This window comes from Amphibalanus amphitrite, unplaced genomic scaffold (assembly GCF_019059575.1).
Source record: "Amphibalanus amphitrite isolate SeventyFive unplaced genomic scaffold, NRLGWU_Aamphi_draft 000230F_arrow, whole genome shotgun sequence".
Lineage (NCBI taxonomy): Eukaryota > Metazoa > Arthropoda > Thecostraca > Balanomorpha > Balanidae > Amphibalanus > Amphibalanus amphitrite.
Window position 1 is genome coordinate 253,304 of NW_024881725.1, and position 25,295 is coordinate 278,598.

Below are 25,295 nucleotides of genomic sequence, written 5' to 3' on the forward strand. Positions count from 1 at the left end.
AACGCGCTCCTGGATCTCGGGAGTCAGATCACACTGATCACCGACGACCTGTGTGACCGACTCGGCATCTCGGGGCCCACCGACAAATTGGTGCTGAGTACGCTGAGTGGGACCCAAACGACGACGTCACGACGCGTATCCTTCGCCGTTGAGGCTGTGGGCGGCGACGGCAGGGTACACCGTATACGAAACGCCCAAACGACGCCGACGTTAAACGTGTCAGCCAAGGCCATGGACTGCACAGTGGCAAAGGAGAAATGGCCGCACCTGGCCGACCTGGATCTCCCCAGCGCCACCCACGGCCAAGTGGAGGTGCTCCTGGGAACCGACGTCATCGAACTTATTGTGCCGCGGGAAGTGATCGAGGGACCGACGGGAACGCCGTGCGCCGTAAGGACGCTGTTGGGATGGACGGTGACCGGGCGGGCGTCGGAACGCTCGGTGCTCGATGGTGAACACGTTGTCAATTACGTTCGTGTCAGTGATAAGACGAGTGCAGTCGCTGACCTTCACACCCAGGAATCATCAGAGACAACCCAGTGGTGTCACGCAGCCGAGCCGCCGGGCCCGGCCGACATCTTCAGCAAAGGCGGCCCGGGGACGGACCTCGCCCCCGGCGGACCGTGGATACGAGGTCCAGCTGCGCGGTCCGGCCCGGCCGCCCTCTCCGACGACGAGACGAGGGTGACAGCGCGCGTCACCGAGCGAGCGGAGCCGGTCGTAAACGGCAGTGACTTCTCGTCCTGCCTCATGGACTCCGGCGGCCTGCTCAGAGTCGGTGGCCGTCGCTGGAAGCGGAAGAACACGCAGCCGCAGGATCGCTCCTGGCGACGCCGGCGGCGAGAGTGTCCCCCCGCGCACGCCGACCGCACACTGCATGTCGATCATGGACACGACCGAGGTCAGGGTTGGCGAACTAGTGCGACTGACCGACGTAAACGTACCACGTGGACATTGGTCGGTGAGATGAGCGGAGTGTGTGACCCTGGCGTGGGCGGTCTTATTCCCGCCGTTGACGTGACGACTGATACCGGCCAATACAGGCGGCCTGTCTCTCGCCTCTGCCGTCTTGAGTGCGACGGCGACGGACAGTAAATGGATTCGGAGAGATAATGTGCGCGCACGTGGGACGGCTAAAGTGAGTCGTCTACGACCGCACTGTGCCGCCGGCGAGCAGTGTGGAGATCGGAGCGTTTATTAGTGTTTCCTGCGCCCACCATTCGCGGTGCTAACGTGTGTGTGTGTGTGTGTGCGTGTGAGAGTGAGCCGCTCATTCTGTCCGCTGCGAATGGTCATTTGTGTTTAGTGTTCAGTCATTAGCTATCAACTGGGAGCCGTGGGGCGGTGCTACGCGTTCACACTGTGACAGTGTCCCTCCCGGCTCATTTGGCCGGTCGGGCTTGGATGAGCTAGTAGTTTACGACTTTAGAGTGTGCAGTGTTATAATAGTTTATGGTATCACGCCCATGTTAGCGCTAGTTTCTGTTCGCGTCCCCTCAGTTCGGTAATGTAATGCGTTGTGTGACGTGTGTTGTACGTTGTGTGCAGTGCGTTTGTGTGTCGGCCATGTGACAGCAATGTCACTGCCGCCAATGCCTCTCGACCGAGCGTGTGTGGTTTACGGCATGCGTCAGTGTGTGAAAGTGACCGGCCGCCGGGACCGCGCCGTCACCAGTTTTATGACTGGGTGATTGTTGGCGGGGATAATGCCTGCCTCAGTCAGACATTGTGTGGTGCGTAATGCGTATTATATGTGAGTGTATGTATATCGCGCATGTTGAACGGATCGTTACGAGTGTGTGCGTGCGTACGGGACGCTTGAACGATTGCTCGCTAGTTGTTGGATTTTCCGCGGATGATCGCGAAAAACCGGGCCGGCTATGTTAGCGAGCAAATACGTTTCTGTAGATATTATGTGTAGGAAGACGGCCGGTGCTCGGAGCGCGGCGGTCGGCCCGCCGCGCCGCGCCGCGCGCACATGTGTCAATTGTGTCATCTGGCCCCTGTCCTGATTCTCATGCCCACGTGTTGTGCTACCACGAGGGCTGAGACGGGACGGGGGCCCGACAGTCTTCAACGGGACTCCGCCGGTGCGACACGGCCCGGTGCACGACGTGGCCGACGTGGCCCTCCGTACGACGCGGCCGACGTGGCCTTACGAGAACGCGATACGATTCAGTGAACTGCGTCTGTGACCGCCGTATTTACCCTTTTTAACCGTTTGCCTGTCAATCAAGAATAGACTTTTACATATATGAACAATAACTTTATGGTCCTCCGGGTGACGAAAAAGAACGAGTACTCGAACGGGTGAACTGAACGATTCTCACGAACAGAGTCCATACGCTCATTGCAAATACAGTGCAGCAGCTGATTAACCCTCGCTCGCACATGCCATTTTCCCATCCTAGCCCTCGCATGTGTGCGGCGTTTGCCAGCTTCGAATGTGTAGGGGGGTCGGTTGGACCCCCCCCCCTGCCGTTTGGCCCCTGATCGAGCTAGAGCTTCGCGGAAAAAACGAGCGTGTTGCCCGTGACGAGAGGAAGCCGATGATACCCAATTTTAAGGTCCTAGGTAATTGGTTGACCTTCCAGGTCAGGTCAATGACCCGAAAGTCGGGAAAATCGGGCCCTGGTAGAATTTCGTAAATTGAGTTTGTTATATGTTTTTTTTCGGGGTACTGATTACGATTTTCAGATCAGTTTTGATCAGAGATGATGTCTTCGTACCGGGACGGCTGGGACCACTTCTGCGCCTGCCATCTATCGGGCAGTGTTTGAAACTACAGCGGGCGCCGGCCGGCCGCGCCGCGCGGCGCCGTTGCCGGGCTATGGAGGCGAATGAAGTGGTGTAAAACCAGACGAATTTTACGCTTGTAAAGCAAAAAACGAAAAATGTACACTCACCACAGTGTTCAGCAAAGTACTGGGAACAATATGGATATAATTTAAAGCTAGTACGATGCGAACTGCTGGTTCCCTAGTCCCTAGAGCAGTATTTACATACTTGTAGGAGATAGGACTTTAACATTACGGGAGCTTCTAAACTGCGCTCGCAAAGTACTTGATTGTAAATATTTTCATTTAGAGGCAAAAATCTAAAAATGTACAGTCAGAGCGTTGTTCCTAATGCTTCTAGGTACACAATGAGCATAAATTTAGCTCGAAATGTCATCACACATTGGTTCCCAGTCCAGTTTAAAACGACACTTTGTGCCGCAGAGCCTATCTCTTCCAATGGATGGCGGCTGGGTGGCGGTTGTAGTGGTGGACAAGACAATTCTTGAGTGAAATGAAATCATTTGCTTTCAAAGAAGAATTTTGAAGAACTTGTAATAATTGACAAATGATCGTTAATTACAATGCATAATTTCAAGTTCATGGCAAATGAAAATATTTTAAAAAATGCTAGTGAACCCCAGTACCGCCGCGCGAGAAAGCAAGTACTCGACGCACGGTCTGCCCGCCACTTCTGAAAATGGTCCGCGGCCGGCCGGCCGCGACCCGACACGTTAAGCATTTAGACCAGGTCGGGTCAGGTCAGGTCAGGTCAACCAGTAGGCGTCGTGACGGGTATTCGTAGTATGTACGTGTCAACCGCCTCTGACAGCTTCGTAACATGTTACGAAGTCACCAAAACTACTTCGTAAATGTTCAAATGGTTGCTAAATTTGAATTCAGCTAAAAAATCTAGCCTAGAAACATGTAAAACTCGAAAAAGTGAACCGAGGTCACCAAAGGTCAATGACCTGACCTGACCTTCAGGTGACCTTGAAACCCACCCTAATGCATGGGGGCAACATCAAATCACATGTTTGAACGTTTGAAACCACGAAAAGCTTGCAAACGCGCGGCTAATGCGAGCCGACATACGCCGAATCGCGATTCCGGCCAAACATGGTCTCGGAAAAGAGGTCACAGGTCATAGGTCATTTGGGTCAGGGTCATGAAGTTTTCAGGGTAGGTGTAAAATTAATCAATGCGAGGGTACTGAAAGTTTCGTCGCGATCGGCCGCTTTTTACGCGAGTTATTCGCGAAAAACCATGGGGGGGGGGTCCATCCGATCCCCCCCCCCTACACATGCGAGGGCTAGAACGCACGTGCGGCCGAGGGTTAAAACAGCATGTCGCATCAGCAAGGTCATGTGAATCTGGACATCAGGTTACTGAGCTAGTGTGTTATAACTTATAATGCGACAGCCGTAGTTTTTTTTTTTTTTTTTTGAAGTGATGCCGTTTACATTAAAAATGTAAAGGCCTGGATACACTATGCGTTTTCTGCGTGCGTTTTTTTTTTGCGAGTTTGCGTGATTTGCGTAATACCTAATACCTATCTAGAAAAACGTTATTACTAATATAACTTCTTTAATATTTATTTAAAAGTTCATAAAACTTTTATATTAACCCGCGCCGGGCCGGTGCTCTGAGATTCCGCGCCGGGCCGGGGGGTGTCTGAACACCCCCACCCCCTTCTAACTCGGCTCCTGGGCCACGTAGCTACACGCGGTAAGCGGCAATCGAAAAACATCCAAAATAAGGACGCAAACACTTGGGTCATTTTTGGGTCAGGTCAAAGGTCAGGTCACCAGAGGTCACCAGAGGTAAAATGTTGAATATTTCAACATTTTGGAAACTGCCGACGGCTATCTCGGGAACCGATAGAGCTACAGCGCCGCTGAAAAGCGCATTCGATAGCCCTTTTACAGACCTTTCTGAATAATGCTCTCAGATTTGACCTCAGGTCAACAATTTAGCCTCCAGAGGGCAAAAACTCCAAAAATAGCCGTTTTTACGAAAAGTGTTTTTTTCGGCAATAACTTTTGACTCAAAAGAGCCATGACATTACTTTTGCCAGCATCGTGTTCCTCTCGTAGAGACGCGTCGAATGAACTGAACTATACTTTGACCTTGAAAGGTCAAATTGAAAATTTGACCTCAGTTCAAGGTCATGACCTGACCGGAAAAGGTCATGTTGCATATCAGTCGATCTGCAACGTCGAGCCAAACACATCTAAGGCGTTTTCAGTGCTATAGCACGCCTCTATCAGAAGTTATTACCGAAAAACTGTTAGATTCTGTTCGTGACCTGAGATGACCTCGGGGACATAACGAGGGGTCACAGTTGCCATTTTCCGGTTCAGTGTGTCAATCTTACCTACATCTCGATGTTTGAGAGTGTCTAGAATAGCGTTCGTGCAAAACAGACGCTTTTCAATTTTCTCCCATTGACTTATAATGGAGAGGCCGCAAAATTGACCTGACCTTAGGTCACCGATATCAAAATCCGAGATAAACATTTTATAGATAGTGTTGCTCTAATCAATCGCTGAAAGTTTCATGGCAATCGATCAATCGGTGTAGCTATGATGAGCATTCTTATTGTTTCTGAGGTGAGGTCACTTGGTGTGACCTGGTGACCTGACCTAAAGCGACCTGGGTCTGAAATTTTCACAACATGTGCAGAAAAGATGCACAAACAGCTGTTCCAAAAATGGCGGCGCTCCGCGCCGCCGTTTTTGAGAAATCTGCGACAAACCGCAGGGGGTGTTCAAACACCCCCCGGCCCGGCGCGGGTTAATTTAACCCTCGCCCGCACATTGGGGGGTGGTTGCCACCCCCCCCAGGTAGTCTTTCTGCTCTGCACTCAACATTTTTAGAGCTAGAAGGCTGATTTTTCGTATAGCTGCTCCTCTATCCTTTCTTGATGTCCACTGAAAACATAGGCGCGGGAACTACTTTCAGACTGGGGGGGCACACCATAATGGAGATCAACCTAGGGTACCCCCAAATCTAGTTTTCTCACCGGTTTTAGGCCACTTATTTTTCAACCCTTGGCTTTTTCAACAAAAAAAGAAAACACATTTGCAAAAAAGTGCGGTATTTCGTCCCAAAGTTGTGGGGGCACCGCCCCCACGGCCCTAGAGTTGGGGGGGCAAGCTGCCCCCACTGCCCCCCCGGCTCCCGCGCCTATGACTGAAAATTTCAAGCTTCTGTGGTTTTTGGTTTCGGAGATATGACCTTGTTTTTCAGGTCATGTCATGACCCAAATGGCCAATTCTCAACATCTTGCGTTGGCTATGGGCCTTGTGAGCTTTTAACACCTTGATTTCGGCCTTTTATGCCAATCCTACCTCCCACCTATCATGAAACATGTTGTTCGACGATGTACAGAGGTCAAGGTCAGGGTCAAGGTCAACCTAGGTCATCTAAGATAATTGCGTTTTAGGCAAGCTGAATTTACTTTTTTTGAAATTTTTTGACTACATTTTTGGTAAAAGCTTCTCAGATCATGATTTCATGTAATATGGACACATAAACAATCGGTGCACACATCAGTATACACACAGACACACACAGACATACGAACACATATTATTGACCTTGACCTAACTTGACCTGAGATGACCTCAGCAGCAAAAACCTGGTCGAGTAGTGTGACAAAGAGGTTCTAGCTGGCTCGGCACCAGAAAACGGCATCGTCATCGGTATATGACAAGCAGCGCGCTTGATATCCAACGGTGACCTAAAACAGCAACATTTTTTAGTTTGACCTGACCTGGAAGGTCAATGACTGACCTGAGAAGGTAAAACTGGGTATCATTGGATTCGTCTCTTCCCAAAGAATCTTTTTGGTCCTTACCGCTAAGCTCTATCTCCAACAGGAACGAAACGGCGCGGGGGGGTGGCAACCATCCCCCCCCCATGTGCGTTCTAGGATGGGAAAATGGCATGTGCGGGCGAGGGTTAAACTTTATATGAAACTAGACGGCATGTTTTGCGCTATAACTGCACGTTTTGATTAAATTGGTTTTACGGATGCATTATGCTGGCTTAAAAATAGTTTATTTGTATTATTTGGGTCCCTACCCATACCCTACCCTGCCCATACCCCACCCTGCCCATACCCTACCCTGCCCATACCCTACTCTGCCCATACACTGCTCATACCCTCCACATACTCTACCCTACCCTACTCATACCCTACTCATACTCGATTGAAGCTGTGTACCAAATTTGAGCGCAATTGGCCCAGCCGTTCCTTAGATATAGGACCGACCCCTCACGTGCACACGTTCAGTCGGTCCACCGCACCTGTATCACATGACCATGCATCGCCTGGTGAGTGCCCTGCCCACCCACAGTTCAACTTTAAGCACAATCGGCCCAGTAGTGGCTGAGTTGTTGCAAGAATAAATTTGCTTTATTTACTGGCGAATCCCCTTGGCGAGCGGTGTCCTGCGCCGGTGTTCGTTGTCAAAGTTCAATGACCTGCCGGCTCTGCTGCTTTTCGTTCAGTTTTGGCAGCGAAGAAAATGAGCCTAGAGCACGTGCTCTCCGCTCGGCGCCAGCCGCGGCCCGTCATGCGGGAGAGATTCACGCGCTGACGGCGCACCCCTGGCCCGATCACGCCCAAATTTTAATACAAAGGCCGCCCACGCCCACAGATTCGGCATGCCAAATTTCACGCCGCTACGCGGCGCCTTTCAGGCGCAATAAGACACATAAGACATGACACACGGATGGATGGATGGAGAACGCACGGACGACTTATAAATCATAATATAGAAACATATAACAAAAACGTAATGTCGTTTCTTTCTAGATCAATATTACGCAAATCACGCAAACTCGCAAAAAAAAAACGCACGCAGAAAACGCATAGTGTAGCCAGGCCTTTATAGGTAAGACGCATTTGGCCAATAGCCATCGCGAAGAATGAATATCATTTGGGAAAGCAACCATTTAGGGACTTTGATGAAACCATTTTACTTTAGGTCTGGTACCTCACGACTGCCTTGTGTAATCTCATTTCACATTTGCAGGTAAGTGTTGGGGGTGCGCGATGTTTTCCTAAGATAATTAATGCCCCTGTCATCCATGCAATAGTCGATTTATGAAGAGATTTTCAAAAACATGTTTTGACCGTCCCGGTGACACAAAACAACTGCACCGAGTCACAGCCAAGTGTTCATGTTTGTCACAGTGTTTTCGATCGGTGACAGACCACTTCATTAGCACACCTCTAACCCACCTATGTAAGACCATTACAGTCGTCAGACCACACCCAGCAGTTCGCCGACATGCGTCCCTCTCAGCAACTGGTCTGCCTTCTGGCAGTCGCACTGACTGCCGTAGCGGCGGCAACGATTACTTCAAAAGGTATGTTGCGCGCAACGAATAACGGTTTCTTCTATAAAGATAAGTTAGGTGCAACGATTACTTCCAAACGTAACTCAGGTGCAACGATTACTTTCGAAGGCTGTGTGCCGGTCGGAAGGAATACTTCTAAAGGTATAGGTACGGGGTGTAGCCAATAGGGGAAGCCGGGGGAAGCCCGGGCGCGGGGGAAGCCCGGCCACCCCGTTTCCGGCTAAATTATTCACAATAAAATGCTCAACTGTTTGTCCTTTCAGCGTGGCAGCTAAGGTAACGCCAGCAAAAAAGTTAAGGCTGACAAAAATTGCATATTGTTAAAGTTATAGCGCAAAAATGATATTTTAAGGGTTTTTAGCTAAAAAGTGAGATATCTTGCACTGTTAATATTATACCATACAGTATGTACTAATATTTATACGAATGTTATGTAAGGACCGTTTAAGTGTTTGTAGTGAGGGGTGACGAGGCAGGCTGGCTTAAGTATGACATTTTTTCGAATATCGCTGTTCTAAAATAAAAATTAGCACATTGGGGTAACCCCGGGCGAGTGGCCAAGCTTACCCCCAACCGAGAGCAATGCCACTAAACCACTGTTTTCCATGAGATAATAGGTACTGAGCAGGTTTGGTTTACACCTAGATCAAAGATAAATTTAGAAAATAAACATGTTATCATAGACCAAGCCAGTCATGTCACTTAAGGTCAACTAGGGTCAAACTACGTTTTTGCAGATAACGCGACAGACAATGAAGCTAGAGCTTCAAAAATGGTGTCGTTGTGTTCTTCTTCATCAGCCGAGTCGAATGATATGCAATATGATGCATTAAGGTAAAAAGAAAAATAAATTTTAAGGAATTTTGAAATACACATTTTTTGTCAATTTTGCATCACGATTTTCATCGACCTGTACTGTATATGTAGTAGACGCTAGCTAAAATACCAGTAGTGACATACACTCTAAGATGTCCAGAGCTAATCAGTACCTTAATATTTCACTTTCCGTTAATATTTGGAAAACACATAGTGGTTTCATCAACTCGTTGTAAAGCGCTGGGGAGGTGGCCGGCGTTACCCCTATGCCGGGCTTACCCCAGAAAAATCAACACTTTTTTAAAACTCGATTTTCTCAACCTTATACTTATTCCACGAAACCGAATTTTTGGGAAAACACGGCCAATGAACTTAGCTAGCTAGCAGGATATCAACATTTTATACAGCACGTATGGTATGTAATAAAAATGAAAGAGAGCTTACTATGCCGGGCTTCCCCCGGCTTCCCCTACTTCTAAAGGGATGCTAATTGATAAAAACAAAGTCTTTTTCGGTGAAAGGTGCTCATTTTGTTTTTGATTAGATTCTTTTTTGGACAATTCTGCATAGAAATAAACACATCTTGACATTGTCTTCTCTTTGAGGACAATCCATGTAAGAACTTACATACTTAGCTACCGTAAACGGTGGTGACTTTGCCTTGCGGGATGACTTTGCCATGCTTCTCGAAAATGCTTTAGGGAGATCTCCAGTGATATTTTACGAAAAATGTAATAATTTTTTATGCACAAATGAAAGATAATTGATGGGCCTTCCAATATAACCAACACTGAGAGATAAGTTACCACTAAATACCTAACTGGGCTCCATTTTATTGGAGTCATTGAAATGGTCAAATTTGAAGAGGTACAAACTTTTCATTATTATCTATTATCTACCATGTTTTATCTAACCATGTTTTAGACCAACTGCGATGCTGAAACGTGGTATGGTTGATCATGACAAGGTTGTCAAATTAGCATATCCAGCGAAATTGCCATTTGTCACTTCATTTAGCTAAAAATTTTGGTGGCGATTTTTCCAAGTGAATTGCAGGCCACATGGGGTGACTTTGCCACCATGTTATCAACGCAAAAATGAAATACTTATACGATGCAATTCAAAATAATTTTTTTAATGTAGCATCATTTTGATCTCCAAACTGGTTTTTAAAAAGTAAAAGTTTATGTGTTGAAAATTAACACAGGAATGCACAGTGGGAGTATAGAAAGGCAAAAATTGCCAAAATCAAGAAATGAATGAAGCTGGGCCCAACTTTTCAGCACAGCCAAGATCATATACATATTGTATATTGTATACATATTGTGTTGGTTATATTGTACAACTACTGAGTTTGCCAGTAAGACTGGCTGAAGAAATATGTACCATTTTATAGATCAAAACGCTAATAATAAAAGTGCCGGTGAGTTGCCGCAAGAACGTCCACTTTCTGTTTCTCTCAATGCCACTGGAAGAAAGCGGCAAGGTCCTAGAGTACCGATACAATAATATTGTTGCTTAGTTATTACGGAGCGAGCGAAGCGAGCGTAGTCTTTCCTTAGATTAACGGAAATTTCTAAGTATGAGCGGCCACCGGCCGTCCGGCCGTGCGGACGCTTTTGCGAGGCTTATATCTCAGCAACCACTTGACCGATTTACATGCGGTAAATTTTGTAGGGTAGCTTCATTCCTTCTACCAAGTATTGGACTATTCCCGATGCATGTGGGTGACCCCTTATGCACGTGCCACGTGCAAAACGAAGAGGTGTCAGTTTTGTAATTGTTGCAATATCTCGGTAACTACTTGGCCGATTGCGCTGAAGTTGGCATGTAGGTAGGCACCCACTAGGCCCTGCATATCCATGTGCCAGAGTTGGGGTGCTGCTGCACGTGCGCACGTGCAGGGGTCGTTTCCAGATCTCGAGAACGGCTCGACCGATTGCGCTCAAATTTGGTACACGGTTAGGGACCAGTTAGTAGGGTGCCGTGCACAAGTCAGTTGGGACCCATTTTGCACGTGCGCACGTGCAGGGTGCCGCTTCCAGATCTCGAGAACGGCTGGGCCGATTGTGCTCAAATTTGGCACATCGCTAGAGACCGGTTAGTAGGGTGCCGTGCACAAGTCAGTTGGAGGTACAGTCACCAGCACTTGCTACTAATCACCTCGTTTTTGCTCAGTAGTTTGAAGACCGATCAATTCTCAGTCGAGCAAGATACGTCAAACGATCGGTTTGGTCCTCCGATTTTCGAATATCTAACTTGTTTTTGTATGTTCGAAGCATTTTGGGATGAGGAGCCAAAAAACGTCTTTTCTGCCCTAAAGTTGCCCCAAGAAGTCGTAGAACCTAGTCCCGCCTCTGACCCACAGACCACTAGTGCCATCTCTTGTCAGCCGAACAAACCGCAGAAGTAAATAATGTCACGTGACCTTTGCACACGCTACAATTACTACGCAGTTGTAGTGGGGGAAGCGGGGCGGAGGCGTTGAGAGGGACGCGATCGGTCCGGTCGGCTGGGGTCAGGTCGCCGAAGTCGGAGGTCATCCGCCGGAGGGTGTTTGGGCGGTTGAGCCGTGTGGGCTGGGGCTTGCGGAGTGGGGAGCGCCTGGACCTGTCTGGAAACAAGTTCTACAACGCTGTGGCAGTCGAGAATATTGTGAGGAAAGAGAGGGAGAGAGAGAGAGTGGAAGAGAAAGAGGGAGATAGAGGGAGAGAGAGGGAGAGGGAAAGAGAGGGAGAGGGAGAGAGAGGGAGATGTAGAGAGAGGGAGAGAGAGAAAGAGAGAGAGGAGAGAGAGAGAGTGGAAGAGAAAGAGAGAGAGAGTGAGAGAGAGGGAGAGGGAGAGGGAGAGAGAGGGAGAGAGAGGAAGAGCGAGAGAAAGAGAGAGAGAGGAGAAAGAGAGTGGAAGAGAAAGAGGGAGATAGAGGGAGATGGAGAGAGAGGGAGAGAGAGGGGGGAGAGAGAGAGGGAGAGAGAGAGAAAGAGAGAGAGAGGAGAGAGAGAGTGGAAGAAAAAGAGGGAGAGAGAGGGAGAGGGAGAAGGAGAGAGAGGGAAAAGGAGAGAGATGGGAGAGAGGGAGAGAGAGAGAGAGAGAGAGAGAGAGAGAGAGAGAGAGAGAGAGAGAGAGAGAGAGAAGAAAGACTGGAGGGAAGGGATAAGGACGGGAGGAGAGAAAAGAGAGACAGAAAAGGAAAACCAGGAAGGGTAAAATGAGAGAGAGAGGGTAATGGGTAAATCAGTGAGAGGGAGCGAGAGAGAAAATATTTAGTTGTGTCAGCTTGTTTCGTATGTAAAATGTAAATTTGCTTTCCATCATTTCAGCTTCGGATTGGAAATTAAATCTTAGCGTCCTTATGATAAACCCACGCTGACGGGATGGGGACGTTTTTATGGTCGTCGTTGGGAGCTCGGCACCAATGGGGATGATGTTGAGGGATTCGCAAATATTTCATAAAAGAGATGATATTTTTTTGCATCACCTATTAAACATTTTTTTACGTTTGCTATGAAAATGTTAGGCCCAGTTCCTTCAAGATCAGGTCCACGACTCCACAGCTTACAACAAGAGCTAGCTAACATCACAATTCACCCGCGCCGTGTTGGTGGCATGAACTTTCCGTCGAGTGCTGAGGGGGGGGGGGGGCGTTTCACGCCCCTCCGTCTAACTCGGCTCCTGGGCCACGTAGCGACACGCGGTAAGCGGCAATCGAAAAAGCGTCAAAAATAAGAAGGAAAACACTCGGTCATTTTAAGGTCAGGGCAAAGGTCAGGTCACCAGAGCTCATCAAAGGTCACATTTTGTCGATTTCAACGATTTTAAACATCCGACGGCTAACTCTGGAACCAATAGAGCTACAGCGCCGTGTAAAAGCGCATTCGATAGTTCTTTTAACGCTCTTTCGTCAACATGCCATTAAATTTGACCTCAGATCAACGGTTTAGCCCCCAGAGGGCACCGCTCTGATTGACCTCAAATTTGACCTCAGATCAACGGTTTAGCCCCCGTGTTTTCACCGCTCTAGCACGTCTCTGTCAAATCAAAAGTTATAGTAAAGAAAAACTGCTGAAGACCTTTCATGACATGAGATGACCTCAGGGGCACACAAAGGGGGCACAGGTGCAATTTTCCGATTCAGAGTGTCATGTTTACATATGAACCGATGTTTGAGAGGGTGTAGAACGACATTCGGCCAAAAGAGGCTCATTTCAATTTTCTCCCATTGACTTACCTATAGGTATGGAGCAGCCGCAAAATTGACCTGACCTTAGGTCACATCTCACAGATATAAAAAAATCCAAGATATCTATTTTATACATACTGTTACCCTAAGCAAGTACTGAAAGTTTCAAAGTGATCGCTCAGTCGGTGTAGCTACAGCGAGCTTTCTAATTTTTTCTGAGGTAAGGTCACTTGACGTTACATGGTGACCTGACCTTAAATGACCGGGATCAGAAATTTTCATAGCATGTGCAAAAAAGATGTCGGAACGGGTGTATCTAAAACAGCGGCGCTACACGTCGCCGTTTTTGAGATATTCGCGAAAAACCTAGGGGGCGTAAAAACGCCCCCCCCCAGGACGGCGCGGATCAAACGGCCCCTGAGACCTCGGGGTGGTGCCCCTGAGACCTTGGGATGGTGCCCCTGAGACTTCGAGATGGTGCCCCCTCAGACCCGGGGAGAGTGCTCCTTCAGACCTCGGATTTCGGAAAAGTGCCCCTGGAAACTTGGAATGGTGCCCCCGGAGACCTCGGGATGGTGCCCCCAGACCTCGCGATGGTGCCGCCGGAGACCTTGGGATGGTGCCCCGGACCCTCGAGATGGTGCCCTCTCCGACCTTGGGATGGTGCCTGCGGAGAACTCGGGATAGTGCCCCCTGAGAACTCGAGATGTTGCCCCCGCGGACCTCGGGATGGAAATAGATGGACAATATTAAACTAAAAACTAAAAAACTCAACTAAACTTTAAAAAAACCGAGGCGAGGGACAGAAATGGGCCTCCGGGAGACCCCGAAAACGGTACCCTATTCCAATAGACCTTCTGGATGGTGCCCCCTTAGGAGACCTCTGGGTTAAAGCTCCCGTCGGTGACCTCCGTGATGAATTAAAAAAAAAACTCCGTGATGGGCCCCCGGGAGGCCCAAGGGGGGGGGGAGAATGGCCCCATGCCCTCCTTCTAGATCCGCCACTGAAATGATCTGACCCAAGATCTTACCTAAAAACGACCAAAAGCCTTCCTTCATTGTCCGAAAACCGCTGACAGTTGATAGCTCAATGACACTAGAGCCGTGCATAAGGAGGCGTGAAAACACTCTCCTCATCTCGATCTATTACGAGAGGACCATGTCATGGCGTGAGAAAGGTGTTCTCAAAATAGATGACACTGTATGAATGAGTAAATAATTCACGCCCCGTTGGGCTATTGGCGGACCCTATCACCTGACGGGATGGTGCAGCCGTTTCGTCCTCCACCTGAGATCTCGGAAAGTTACCGACCGATTTTGAAAATTCGAAGAACGTTCGATAGCCCCACCAGGGGCTATCGAACCTTGTTACCAGGTTTCGTTGACCTATGTAGGTGCAACCCATGACGTCACAAGTCAGGTCAAAGGTTGCATTTTCTCACCGATTTAGTCTAAGGAATGCGTTACAGTCAGTTAACACATCAAATAAAAGGCATGTTATCGAAAAATATCGATGGAGCGTGGTTGACCAATACATATGTTGCCTAAAGAGGTCACTGATGCCAGGTCAGGTCAAAGAGGTCAGGTCACTAAGGGTCACAATATGAACCTAACTATGCTAATTGCTAGGGTCGCGTGATGCATGTTTTATGGTCAATTTTACATTTAAAATTCAATGGTGCGGGCTAGACGGCCATTGGGGCCGGTTTAGATTACGTTCTGGTGGAGGTCAGGTCAAGGTCAGGTCAAAAAAGGTTAAATTTCAGAGTTGATATTTTGCATAAAAGGGGTATCTATTCGATGCAGCTCATCACGGGAAATCCAATGGTGGTCTTTGGCTTGCTCTGTGTGTTCTGTGACGGCTAAAAATTGAGTTTGAAAATTTTACGTAATACATTTTGAGAAGTGTTTTTTTTGCCATAACTTTGTTATGGCAAAAAAAAATTAAGCTGTCGAGTTTAACCCTCGCCGGCACAGGGGGGTTGATGCAACCCCCCCCCCCCCTAAGGTTTTTCGCAAATGACTCGCGTAAAAAGCGGCCGATCGCGACGAAACTTTTAGTACCCTCGCATTGATCAATTTTACACCTATCCTGAAAATTTCATGACCCTGACCCAAATGACAGTTGACCTGTGACCTCTTTTCCGAGACCATGTTTGGCCGGAATCGCGATTCGGCGTATGTCGGCTCGCATTAGCCGCGCTTTTGCAAGCTTTTCGTGGTTTCAAACGTTCAAACATGTGATTTGATGTTGCTCCCATACATTAGGGTGGGTGTCAAGGTCACCTGAAGGTCAGGTCAGGTCATTGACCTTTGGTGACCTCCGGTGACCTCGGTTCACTTTTTCGAGTTTTACATGTTTTTAGGCTAGTTTTTGGAGCTGAATTCGAATTTAGCAACCATTTGAACATTTATGAAGTAGTTTTGGTGCCTTCGTAACATGTTACGAAGCTGTCAGAGGCGGTTGACACGTATTACGAATACCCGTCACAACCCCTTCCGGTTGACCTGACCTGACCTTACCCGACCTGGTCTAAATGCTTAAAGACATCATCTCTGATCAAAACTAACACGATATTCGTGATCAGCACCCCGGAAAACCACATAGCAGCCACACTTCACGACTTTTTAACAAGTCCCGATTTTCCCGGTTTTCGGGTCATTGACCTGACCTGGAAGGTCACCCGATGACCTAGGAACTTAAAATTGGGTATCATCGGCTTCCTCTCGTGACGGGCAACACGCTCGTTTTTTCCGCGAAGCTCTAGCTCGATCAGGGGCCAAACGCGAAGGGGGGTCGTACCCCCCCCCCCCCCCTTGTGCCGTCGAAGGACGCAAAATGGCCTGTGCCGGCGAGGGTTAAGTTTGGCATATCTAGAGCAGATAGTTCTATAACATATATTCCAGCTTTAATTTTGAATGTTGTTGTTATTTTCGGGCTGTTATACTTCTATAGTTTTGATGGTCGAAATCAATTTTTGTTTAGAAATTAGAGTTGGCAGTTTTGTAGCGCTGTTTATTTTACATCTTTTTTATCTTGAATACCTATTTTTTGTTATCTTCAAAACTGTAAGCGTGACAGCTCTTCCTGCTAAACCTTTTATTGGTTCGAAAATGACAGAACATGACGTCACTCTGACGTCATTTGTGACTAACCTTTCATAAGAGCTCTGGAAAAATTGGGTCACAAGGTGTAAAATGATGCCCGGAGGGGTCTTGAAAGTTCGGTGGCGACCTACGCTATTCTTTAGGAGATATCGGCTGAAAAGGAGAGGGGGCTGTTTCGCGCCCCCCTCCCCCCAACGGGGCTCGAGGCTTTCAGTTGTTGCTCTCACATAACTCTTGGTTATATTACAACGTAGCGGAATTGCAAGCTTGGCAATATAAGCTTCCTGCCAGCGCCGGACCCGAGTTTAAACATGCAGGCTGAATTTTAACATTTGACTTTTAAATTTTTACCGTTGAGCTTTTTAGAAGTTGTATGAACTGTTCAGCTCCTTTTTTGGTCCATCACAGCGGGCTTGTATGTCATTTGTCAATCAAAATCGAATTAAAAACTTTTTATTGGGTCTGGTTATCTCGCCAACTTCTTAACTGAATCGTTTAGTAGCTTTTGATTGGGCACTGCCCACGTTGTCTGTCAAACTTTTCGTGTCAACGAGAAGAGGCTGCTGACATCGTTTGTCGCGGTTAGATAATACCAATCCACGTCTCAGTGTGGCTGCTCGATCGCACTTTCCCTGGCCCACCTCTCCCACCAGGCTGGGCTTTGCCCGGCACAGCCGTCGCCTCAGTGCCTCGGGCGGTGACCCGTTCAAAGGGGCTCACAATTCGTATGGTGCCGTGGCTCTCAAACCAACACAGAACAGTGAAACGCACAGGCTTACCTTCCATATAAGGCGAACGGCTGATTCTGGCGCCGGGGCTTCATTCATGCTAAAGCGCCCAATCACAGCGCCGCATTTCAGTTAGTGTCGGGCGCAAAAGCTACTATGCTCCGCCCCTCCATCACGTGACCCTGCCCTCACGTGGCCTCAGTCACGTGGTGTTTCCACTCCTTGGCGCATGGCGGCGCTAGTCTCGCAAGGGCGGTGGTAGCTTGCTCCCCCGCCGTCCGGGGGTGATGGGTAGCAAGTGCTGGTGACTGTACCCCCTCGAAATTTCGCACGTGCAAGGCCCACCCTCTCGCTCGCTCCGTTAGTCGCCCCATAAGGCGTTATACTGGTCTATTTTGAACCATTTCTCATTTTCTATTTACTATCAAATGTCAATTATTTTCAACAAATATAATGCATTATAAAAAGTAATGTATCTCTCCCCTTTTGTACATCAATTAAGAGCAAAAAACCTCAAATTGCTTTATTTCTTCCTATTTAACAATTAGGGATGGTGGCCGTTCCCCATACAATGAACAAAAATGTTTGAAAAATATTTGTTAGTGTTAAAAATCCATTATTTGGCATTGTGGCAAAGTCACCCCTTTTTCAGTTTAACTTTGCCACGACTCATTTTCTTTAAAAAATTGTATTTTTAGGCAAGATATAAATACGATAATAGCAAAACCCAAAGAGCTAATCTTCATCCGTGTTTTGAATATAGAGTCATCCCAATAAGTTAACAAGTTTAAATAATACAAGCGTCTAAAGTTGAAAACATGGCAAAGTCACCCCCGTTTACGGTACCTCATAAGATAGGCTTTGTTCGGGCCAATTCGGGCTCAGGATGGTTTTACGGTGTTCTAACTTCTGAGCTAACTTAACCCGGCCGGGCCCGGGGGGTAATCCCAACCACCGCAGCCCGGGGGGAGGGCGTTTTTCGCCCCGCCCCCTGTCTAACTCCGTAAATAAGGGAGCTACGGAAACAAAAGCGATACCAAACGAAATTTCCTTACGAGACGATTCTAAAGCACCTAAAATATTTGACCTCAGGTCAATTTTCAAGGTCAGAGGTCAAGGTCAAAGGCAAAAACCGGCACATGTGTAGTGATCTCAAAGTAAGCCTTCTAGAGGACCGCAAGCTGCATCAAACCGGCAAAATTGGGTGTCAAACGAAAGAAGAGAATCTGAGGATTCCGAAAATGTGCTCAAAATCAAAGATCAAGGTCAAGGTCACGCTCAAAATTGACCTCAAACTTGGCATTTTTCGCACATCTTGCGTGCTAACTTCCAAGATGTTTTGAAATGTTTTGAGGCTTATCATTTCCCTATTTTGGTTCATTTTACGATACAAGGCTGCTCAAAGGTCAAGGTCACAGAAGAGTATCCCTGCCAGTGGCTATTTCACTAATACAAGTTAGTAAAAATAAATAAGACAATTTTACCATCCAGAAGCTCTAAATGAAGGCTTAGAGGACAATAGATGCCAGAATCGTGATCAGCGGGTACAAATCCATCAAAAACGACCTTTCATGTGTCAAGGTCAACCAGAGGTCATTCGAGGTCACATGAGGTCAACATAAAATTTGACCTTTTCCGAACAAAATATATATCATTCGACGCGGCTTGACAAAACAAATGCGATGGTACCACTGCCGTAGCTCTAGGACCATTTTTGTTGAAGTTATTTGCGAAAAACTAAAACCACATTTCGGGGTCGTTGACCTGACCTCTGACCTCAGGTCACCAAAACTATTTTTCTATTTTTCTCTAGGTCAAACGCTACACATCCCTGCTCGTAACTTGTCTTTATCTCTAAAACTCCATTTTTAGCAGCTATTTGAAGTTTGCGTCTGTGACGCCGAAGTTTGCCGTGCAGGGGTCTAGAAAAATGGACCTTGTGACGTCATCAAGGGGGCTAGGTCCAAATTTTTTACTTCAGAAGATGTCAAATTGATGGGAAAAAAGGTACTGAAAGTTTCGCTTTCCTATCCCAAAGCGTTCGGGAGCTACCGCAAATATTCGCCAGGGGGGGAGACGAAAAACGCCCCCCCCCCCCGGGCCCGCGAGGGTTAATAGCCAGGTTTATGCCGTGCCCACCAAACGTTATATTGTATAGAAAAAGTCCATGAATCGTCCCTTTCGAAGTGTAACGAAGCTGCTGATGGCAGTGGCAAATCCATTTCGAATTATGGTTAGGTCTTGTGCTATATGTAGAACCGCAGGCCGCGCTCGATAGCATATATATAGTCTGGTAAGCCCGATAAGCTTACCCGGCTTACAGCACGATATAATTTCCCAGATGACTTGAACCCGATTTTCAATGGTCGAATGAATAAAAAAAAAATGAAACACATCCTTAGACCTCAAATTTGATACAAACATATACAGCAAAGTCCACGATCAAAAACTGTGGTCCACGAACGCCGTATTTCGTAAAAGCGAGCTTCAATTTCGCGGTGTCCAGCTCATACCTGTTCACTCAAGATAGCTCAGCCATTTATATTTTGCTGTGTTTCAGATGCCAGCATGCAGCGTGTAGACAATAGCGCTGAGGCCATGACACCTGATAGACAACACTCAGCAATTGCAGCCCAACAAGTGATCGAACAACGGTCTCTGGACGACGCTACCCTTCTCGCATGTTACGACGGTCAAGGATATAAGCCACTACCTGCGGGGGTGTACTACATACAGTCACCCAACTACAGACCAGGCAATCCCGGCAATTATACCAATAATTACGAATGCATGTACAAATTCAAGGCGGCTGACAACAAAAGCAAACTACGGATTGACTGCTTCTTTTTTCAACTAGAAGGCGATATGCCAGATTGTGTTACAAAAGACTACCTATACTTTCAGACCGAAGACCTATTTGCGGCCTATTGTGGAAAAAACATACCGAAAACGATGCTCTCGAGGTACGTGTATGCTTTTTTCCACACCAATTCGGAAATCACCGACAAGGGCTTCTTCTGCACGATTATGTCCAAAGAGGCGTTGGCCGGCTCCGGCGGCCTACAGTGCGGCAAACATAACCTTGCACCGGGAACGTACAGCCTCCTCAGTCAGAACTACCCCGACAACTACGGAACCAATATCTACTGCAAGTGGGAGCTGGTAGCCAGCGATCCGTCAAACACAGTGGACTTCAGCTGCAGCAGCTTTGACATGATCTCCTGGGACAACTCCTGCGAGTGGGACTGGATGAAGGTTGACGGCGTCCGCCACTGCAACAACAACAAGCCTGCTCCGCAGCAGTTCACGGGCGGCGTCACCGTGGAGTACTCCACACCAGACCTGCCTCACAAAACAAGAAAGGGATTCAAATGCACTGTTACTGTTAAATAAAAAGGAAACAGCATATAACTACGAACCCAACAGAGTGAATGTGCGCATTCATGCGGTTTTACTAGAAATGACGCCCGTCGCAAAGTCTCAAGCCTCTTAGAAATGTCCGGTTTTGTTACGTTGAGTTTCAGATAAATTTTGCTTCCGTATAAGTTATTCCTTTCATAGACTTTACGGAGTGCTTAACTAAGAAACACCAGGCTCCTCACTTTTTCATCACCTTTTTACGATATTGGCTATGGGGCACAAATAAATGCAATGGCATGCAAGCCCTTATCTTTTTGGACGACCAAACAAATTAATTGCATGCTACACAAAATGATAATATGCGTGTTGCAGAATGCGGCGATGAGTGCGTATGCTAAATGCAACAGCGGATTGCTGGCATAGGCTTGCATCGATAATTATCGCTGAATTATCGTCATAATTTAGTATCAGTATGCATACCTTATGTATTCTCATGGAACGGTCTTTAATCTAGATAGTTTTGTTTATTGATGTCTCATCTTTGTTGGTGGTGGACTTTCCGCGTTGTGAATTAAAGGGTGCTGAGAGTTAATGTGTACGAGTATTATTTTCTCATTCATTGATTTCCTTCATTGAGATTCAGACGCGCAACCGATTTCACCGTTTTCCCTTACATTCTTTAACCCGCGCCCTGCTGGGGGGGGGGGTGTTTGAACACCCCCCCTTGCGGTTTTTCGCGAATATTTCAAAAACGGCGGCGCGGAGCGCCGCCGTTTTTGGTACACCTTATCATACATCAGTTCTACACATGTTGTGAAAATTTCAGACCAAGGTCATTCAAGGTCAGGTCACCAGGTCACTTGAAGTGACCTCACCTCATAAAAAGTTTCAATGTCTGTCATAGCTACACCGAGTGACCGATCGCTTTGAAACTTTCAGCGATTGCTAAGAGCAATAGCATGTACAAAATTTATATCTCAGAATTTTGATATCGATGACCTAAGGTCAGGTCAATTTTGCGACCTCCCCATTATAAGTCAATGGGAGAAAATTGAAATGCGCCTCCTTTGGACGAAAGACATTATAAACACTCCCAAACACTGAATTACAAGTGGTTTAGACACACTGAACATGAAAATGGTGTCCGTGACCCCTGTTTATGCCCTGAGGTCATCTTAGGTCACGAATGGTATCTAACAGTTTTTCGCAAATAACTTTTGATAGAGGCATGCTAGAGCGATGAAAACGCCTTATATGTGTTCAGCTCGACGATACGGATCGACTGATATGCAACATGACCCTTTCCGGTCAGGTCATGACCTTGACCTGAGGTCAAATTTTCAAGTTGACCTTTCAAGGTCAAGTTATAGTTCATTCGATGCGTCTTGACGAGAGGAACACGATGCTGGTAAAAGTAAGCTCGTACAAGGCTTGGGTCAAAAGTTATTGCAGAAAAACTGTTTCCGAAAAAATCGGCTATTTTTGCAGTTTTTGCCCCCTGCAGGCAAAACCGTTGACGTTAGGTCAAATCTGAGAGAATTACTCAGAAAGGGCGTTAATAGGGCTATCGAATGCGCTTTTCCGCGGCGCTGTAGCTCTATTGGTTCCCGAGTTATGCGTTGGCTTCTTGGAAATTGTCGACATTCGACCTGGAAATCGGCGAAATTTTGCCTTCAATGACCTCTGGTGACCTGACCTTTGACCTGACCAAAAAATTGACCGAAGTGATTTCCCCATTATTTTTGACGCTCTTTCGAACGCCGCCTTCCGCGTATCGCTACGTGGCCCAGGAGCCGAGTTAGAAGTGGGGGGTGTTCAAACACCCCCCCAGCAGGGCGTGGAAATCCAGGACCCCCAGCCGGGCGCGGGTTAACATTTCCCCGCCAACAGAGTCGCTTACCATCTCTGCCCCTCCCCAAGCCCAGATAAACCCATTCTATAAACAATTTCGCCCCGGTCCCGGCGCATTCAGCACACAGTGCGTCGCGCCGTCCCACCGTGCGCCGCCAGGTGAGAGTGGCGGGCGGCGCGCGCGGGAGGTCAGCCGGTGGTGGTCGGTGGGGCGCCGGCCGCTCCGCCTCCGCCGACCGGCGTCAGTGACACGGCCAGAGCCGGACTGGACGCGCGGGGGACCGCGGCGCGCTGAGGTCGCCGGCGGAGACCACGGTGACTCGTGACCCGTGATTCGTGACTCGTGATTCCGTGATCTGGTGACCGTGACTCGGTGCGCGGTGTGAGCTCGGAGCGGCCGCGGTGTGCCAGTGATGGCCCCGGGAGGAGGGTACCCTCCGGCGGGGTCGGCCCCTCTGCTGAGGTGGCTGGTCACCGTGACATTGACGGTGACGGCGGCACGGTCACAGGCGGTCAGCAGCTCAGTCGCAGGTGAGCGAGATGCGGTCGAATCGCCGAGCTGCACTCTCACATCGAAAAGACTTCGGACTTTTCATAACATTTCCTTCGTCACTTACATCCTGGAATGAAGAAATGTTCGCACTTTCCTCGAAATTATAATTGAGACAGATTACGAAATTTGCCTAGAAATCGGACATTGCTTTTCCGCTTTTTTAGGAGGAGGAGTTGTGATCAAAATTGAACGTTCAGCTGCGTTGCGTGCAGGACGAGCACAAGGCCGCGCAACATAATTGCAACAGTCCTCCAGTCACCAACTTAAAACCAGTTATGATCTCAGCTGCTTGTCGTGTTTGTTTCAAACCAGAAAATATATTATTGACAAACAACAAAGGCACATTTTGCTCTCTCCTTCACGCCGTAATCCGAGGATCGGCGTTCCACCCATCCCGGCCATCCTACCCTCCTCAGCACGGCCCAGGTGTAAGGCTCACAATAGGTTCCCCTGGCGCCCAGGGTACGGGGTAGTGGGAGGCCCCAGAGAGGGGCGTTTTTGTTCCACGACCTTAGCAGCACCGGGGAATGGGTTGGGTTGGCTTCATAGCGTCGCATTCCCTCCTGTGTGGACCGCCGAGCGCGGTAAAGGCATTGGCCGTGGGTGTGTTGCGGGAGGGGATTGTAAACAAATTCCATACCCGCTTACTTGTAATTATTCATGGCGCTTTGAATTCTGAACTCTGAAGCGTATGATTTTATGTACCGTATTTTTTGCGCTATGGTCTAAAAAATACGCTTTTTTTATTTTTTTAAAGAAATACACCGCCACCCATTAATAGGTGACCAGGAGTGCCCCCACCCTCGAACCCAACGACACACAGAACCTTGCGTTAACACCAAAAAACAAAAAGAAGCAATGTCGTGGCACTCCCTGCTAAGAAATGGAGAAAAACATAAAAGTAAACCAAGAAGGCAGCAAGGAATTAGGCAAGGCTCAGTAAGAAGTCAGAAAGTAGTCAATGTGCTCATAAGCCACTGACTGGCCCCCCACTACGATCCCGAAATGACTGTCTATATAAGAAAGGCATGCAGACATGGGGCAGAGAAGAAAGGAGGGATTAGGCATTGAGTGAAATAACCAAGACATGCAATATACTTTTATACTCCAGAAGTTTTTCCACGGGTAGGTGAGGCTCTGGTCAGGTTCACGCAAAGGTCATTGTTAAAGCACAGGGTGGCCCTCAGCTAAGCGGAGCTTGTTGCCGAGAGGCCCTCCTGCCTCTAACATCATCTGTGGGTGACTATTTGGTACTATTTTGTATTATGTTGTGTTATTTTGTGTTATATTAAGTATATACTATATGTGATAAACTTCAACATAAAGTACTCTATGACTTGACTGTATGCGTATACAATACATTTGTTGTAAGTTATTATATTTATTAGCAATGTGCGTATTTATTTGCTAGGTGACTGTTTTGAGGTATTTTGTATTATTTTGTGCTATTTTTTGTTATATCCACTATATGTGATAAACTCTCCTATCACACAGAGTAACATGTAGTTGCTTTTAGTATTCCGCAATTATTAGTTGTTTTGATGTTTCTTTGATTTTCTGTTTTGATACTCGTTCAGTTTTGGCATGTGGAAAGAGTGGAGTTATCATAGCATTCCAAATTCTTGGACCAATCCATGTAATCGTATGGGTGCGGTAAAGTTTGGCAGTAAACGGCTCAAGGAAGTGTTTAACTCTTCTGTTTTCTCTATGGGTGGGGATAGCAGGATGGAATAGAGATTTAATTGATGATGGTGCATTTCCATTGAGAACATTATGCATGACAGCTATTGTTTGTTGTTTAGGAATATCTTCTAGCTTAAGGATTTTATGTTTTGCAAATAGAGGACTGCTGTGAGTAAGCCTCGGTTTATCATCAATAATTCGAATAATTTTTTTCTGGAGGTTTACAAGTTTTGCTAAGTGTGTTTTCGGGGAGTGTCCCCATAGTAAGCAGCAGTAGTTAAGATAGGGCAAAATCAAAGCATTATATAACATGAGTCTGTGTTTTTGTTTCAGAAAGTATCTAGAGCGATTGATGATTCCGATATTACGGCTTACAATTTTTGAGGTGTGCATGATGTGACTACTCCATTTCATGTCGCTATCAATAAGGACACCAAGGTATCTTATTGTTTGCGATTCTTCAATTATTGTTCCATTCAGCTCAACATTAATTGTTGGTTTGGTTGTATGGTTGCAATATAGCTGAAAACAGGTTTTGTTAGCATTTAAGGATAATTGATTTGCCTCTAGCCATCTACACACTTTTGGGAGTTCCTCATTTAAGAGTGATTGTAGCTCATTTGATGAATGTGCTTGGAAAAGAAGTGTTGTATCATCAGCATAGAGAAAAGGCGTGAAGTTAGAGGAAATTTTAGGAATATCATTGATGAAGAGGATGAAAAGGAGTGGCCCAAGTATAGAGCCTTGTGGGACACCCATTTCTATTTTTTTCAGGCTAGATCTAGCATCTCTAAGTTTGACGTATTGATGCCTGTTTGATAGATATGATTCAATAATGAGGAAAAGTTTATCTGTAATCCCATACT

General features: G+C 47.2%; 1 protein-coding gene across 1 annotated transcript; it reads left to right on the plus strand.

The window, feature by feature from the left end:
- The first annotated feature begins 8,046 nt into the window (after window positions 1-8,046).
- LOC122385769 (cubilin-like) lies at window positions 8,047-20,931 on the plus strand. Its single transcript, XM_043374258.1, has 2 exons — window positions 8,047-8,159; window positions 19,543-20,931. The coding sequence occupies exons 1-2, from the start codon at window positions 8,081-8,083 to the stop codon at window positions 20,373-20,375; spliced, it is 912 nt and encodes a 303-aa protein (XP_043230193.1). The 5' UTR covers window positions 8,047-8,080; the 3' UTR covers window positions 20,376-20,931.
- Window positions 20,932-25,295: the final 4,364 nt, after the last annotated feature.

Coding starts and splice junctions, on each gene's coding strand:
- LOC122385769 (XM_043374258.1), top strand. CDS start 8,081: ATGCGTCCCTCTCAGCAACTGGTCTGCCTTCTGGCAGTCGCACTGACT. Junction 8,160..19,542: donor GGCAACGATTACTTCAAAAG/GTATGTTGCGCG, acceptor GCTGTGTTTCAG/ATGCCAGCATGCAGCGTGTA.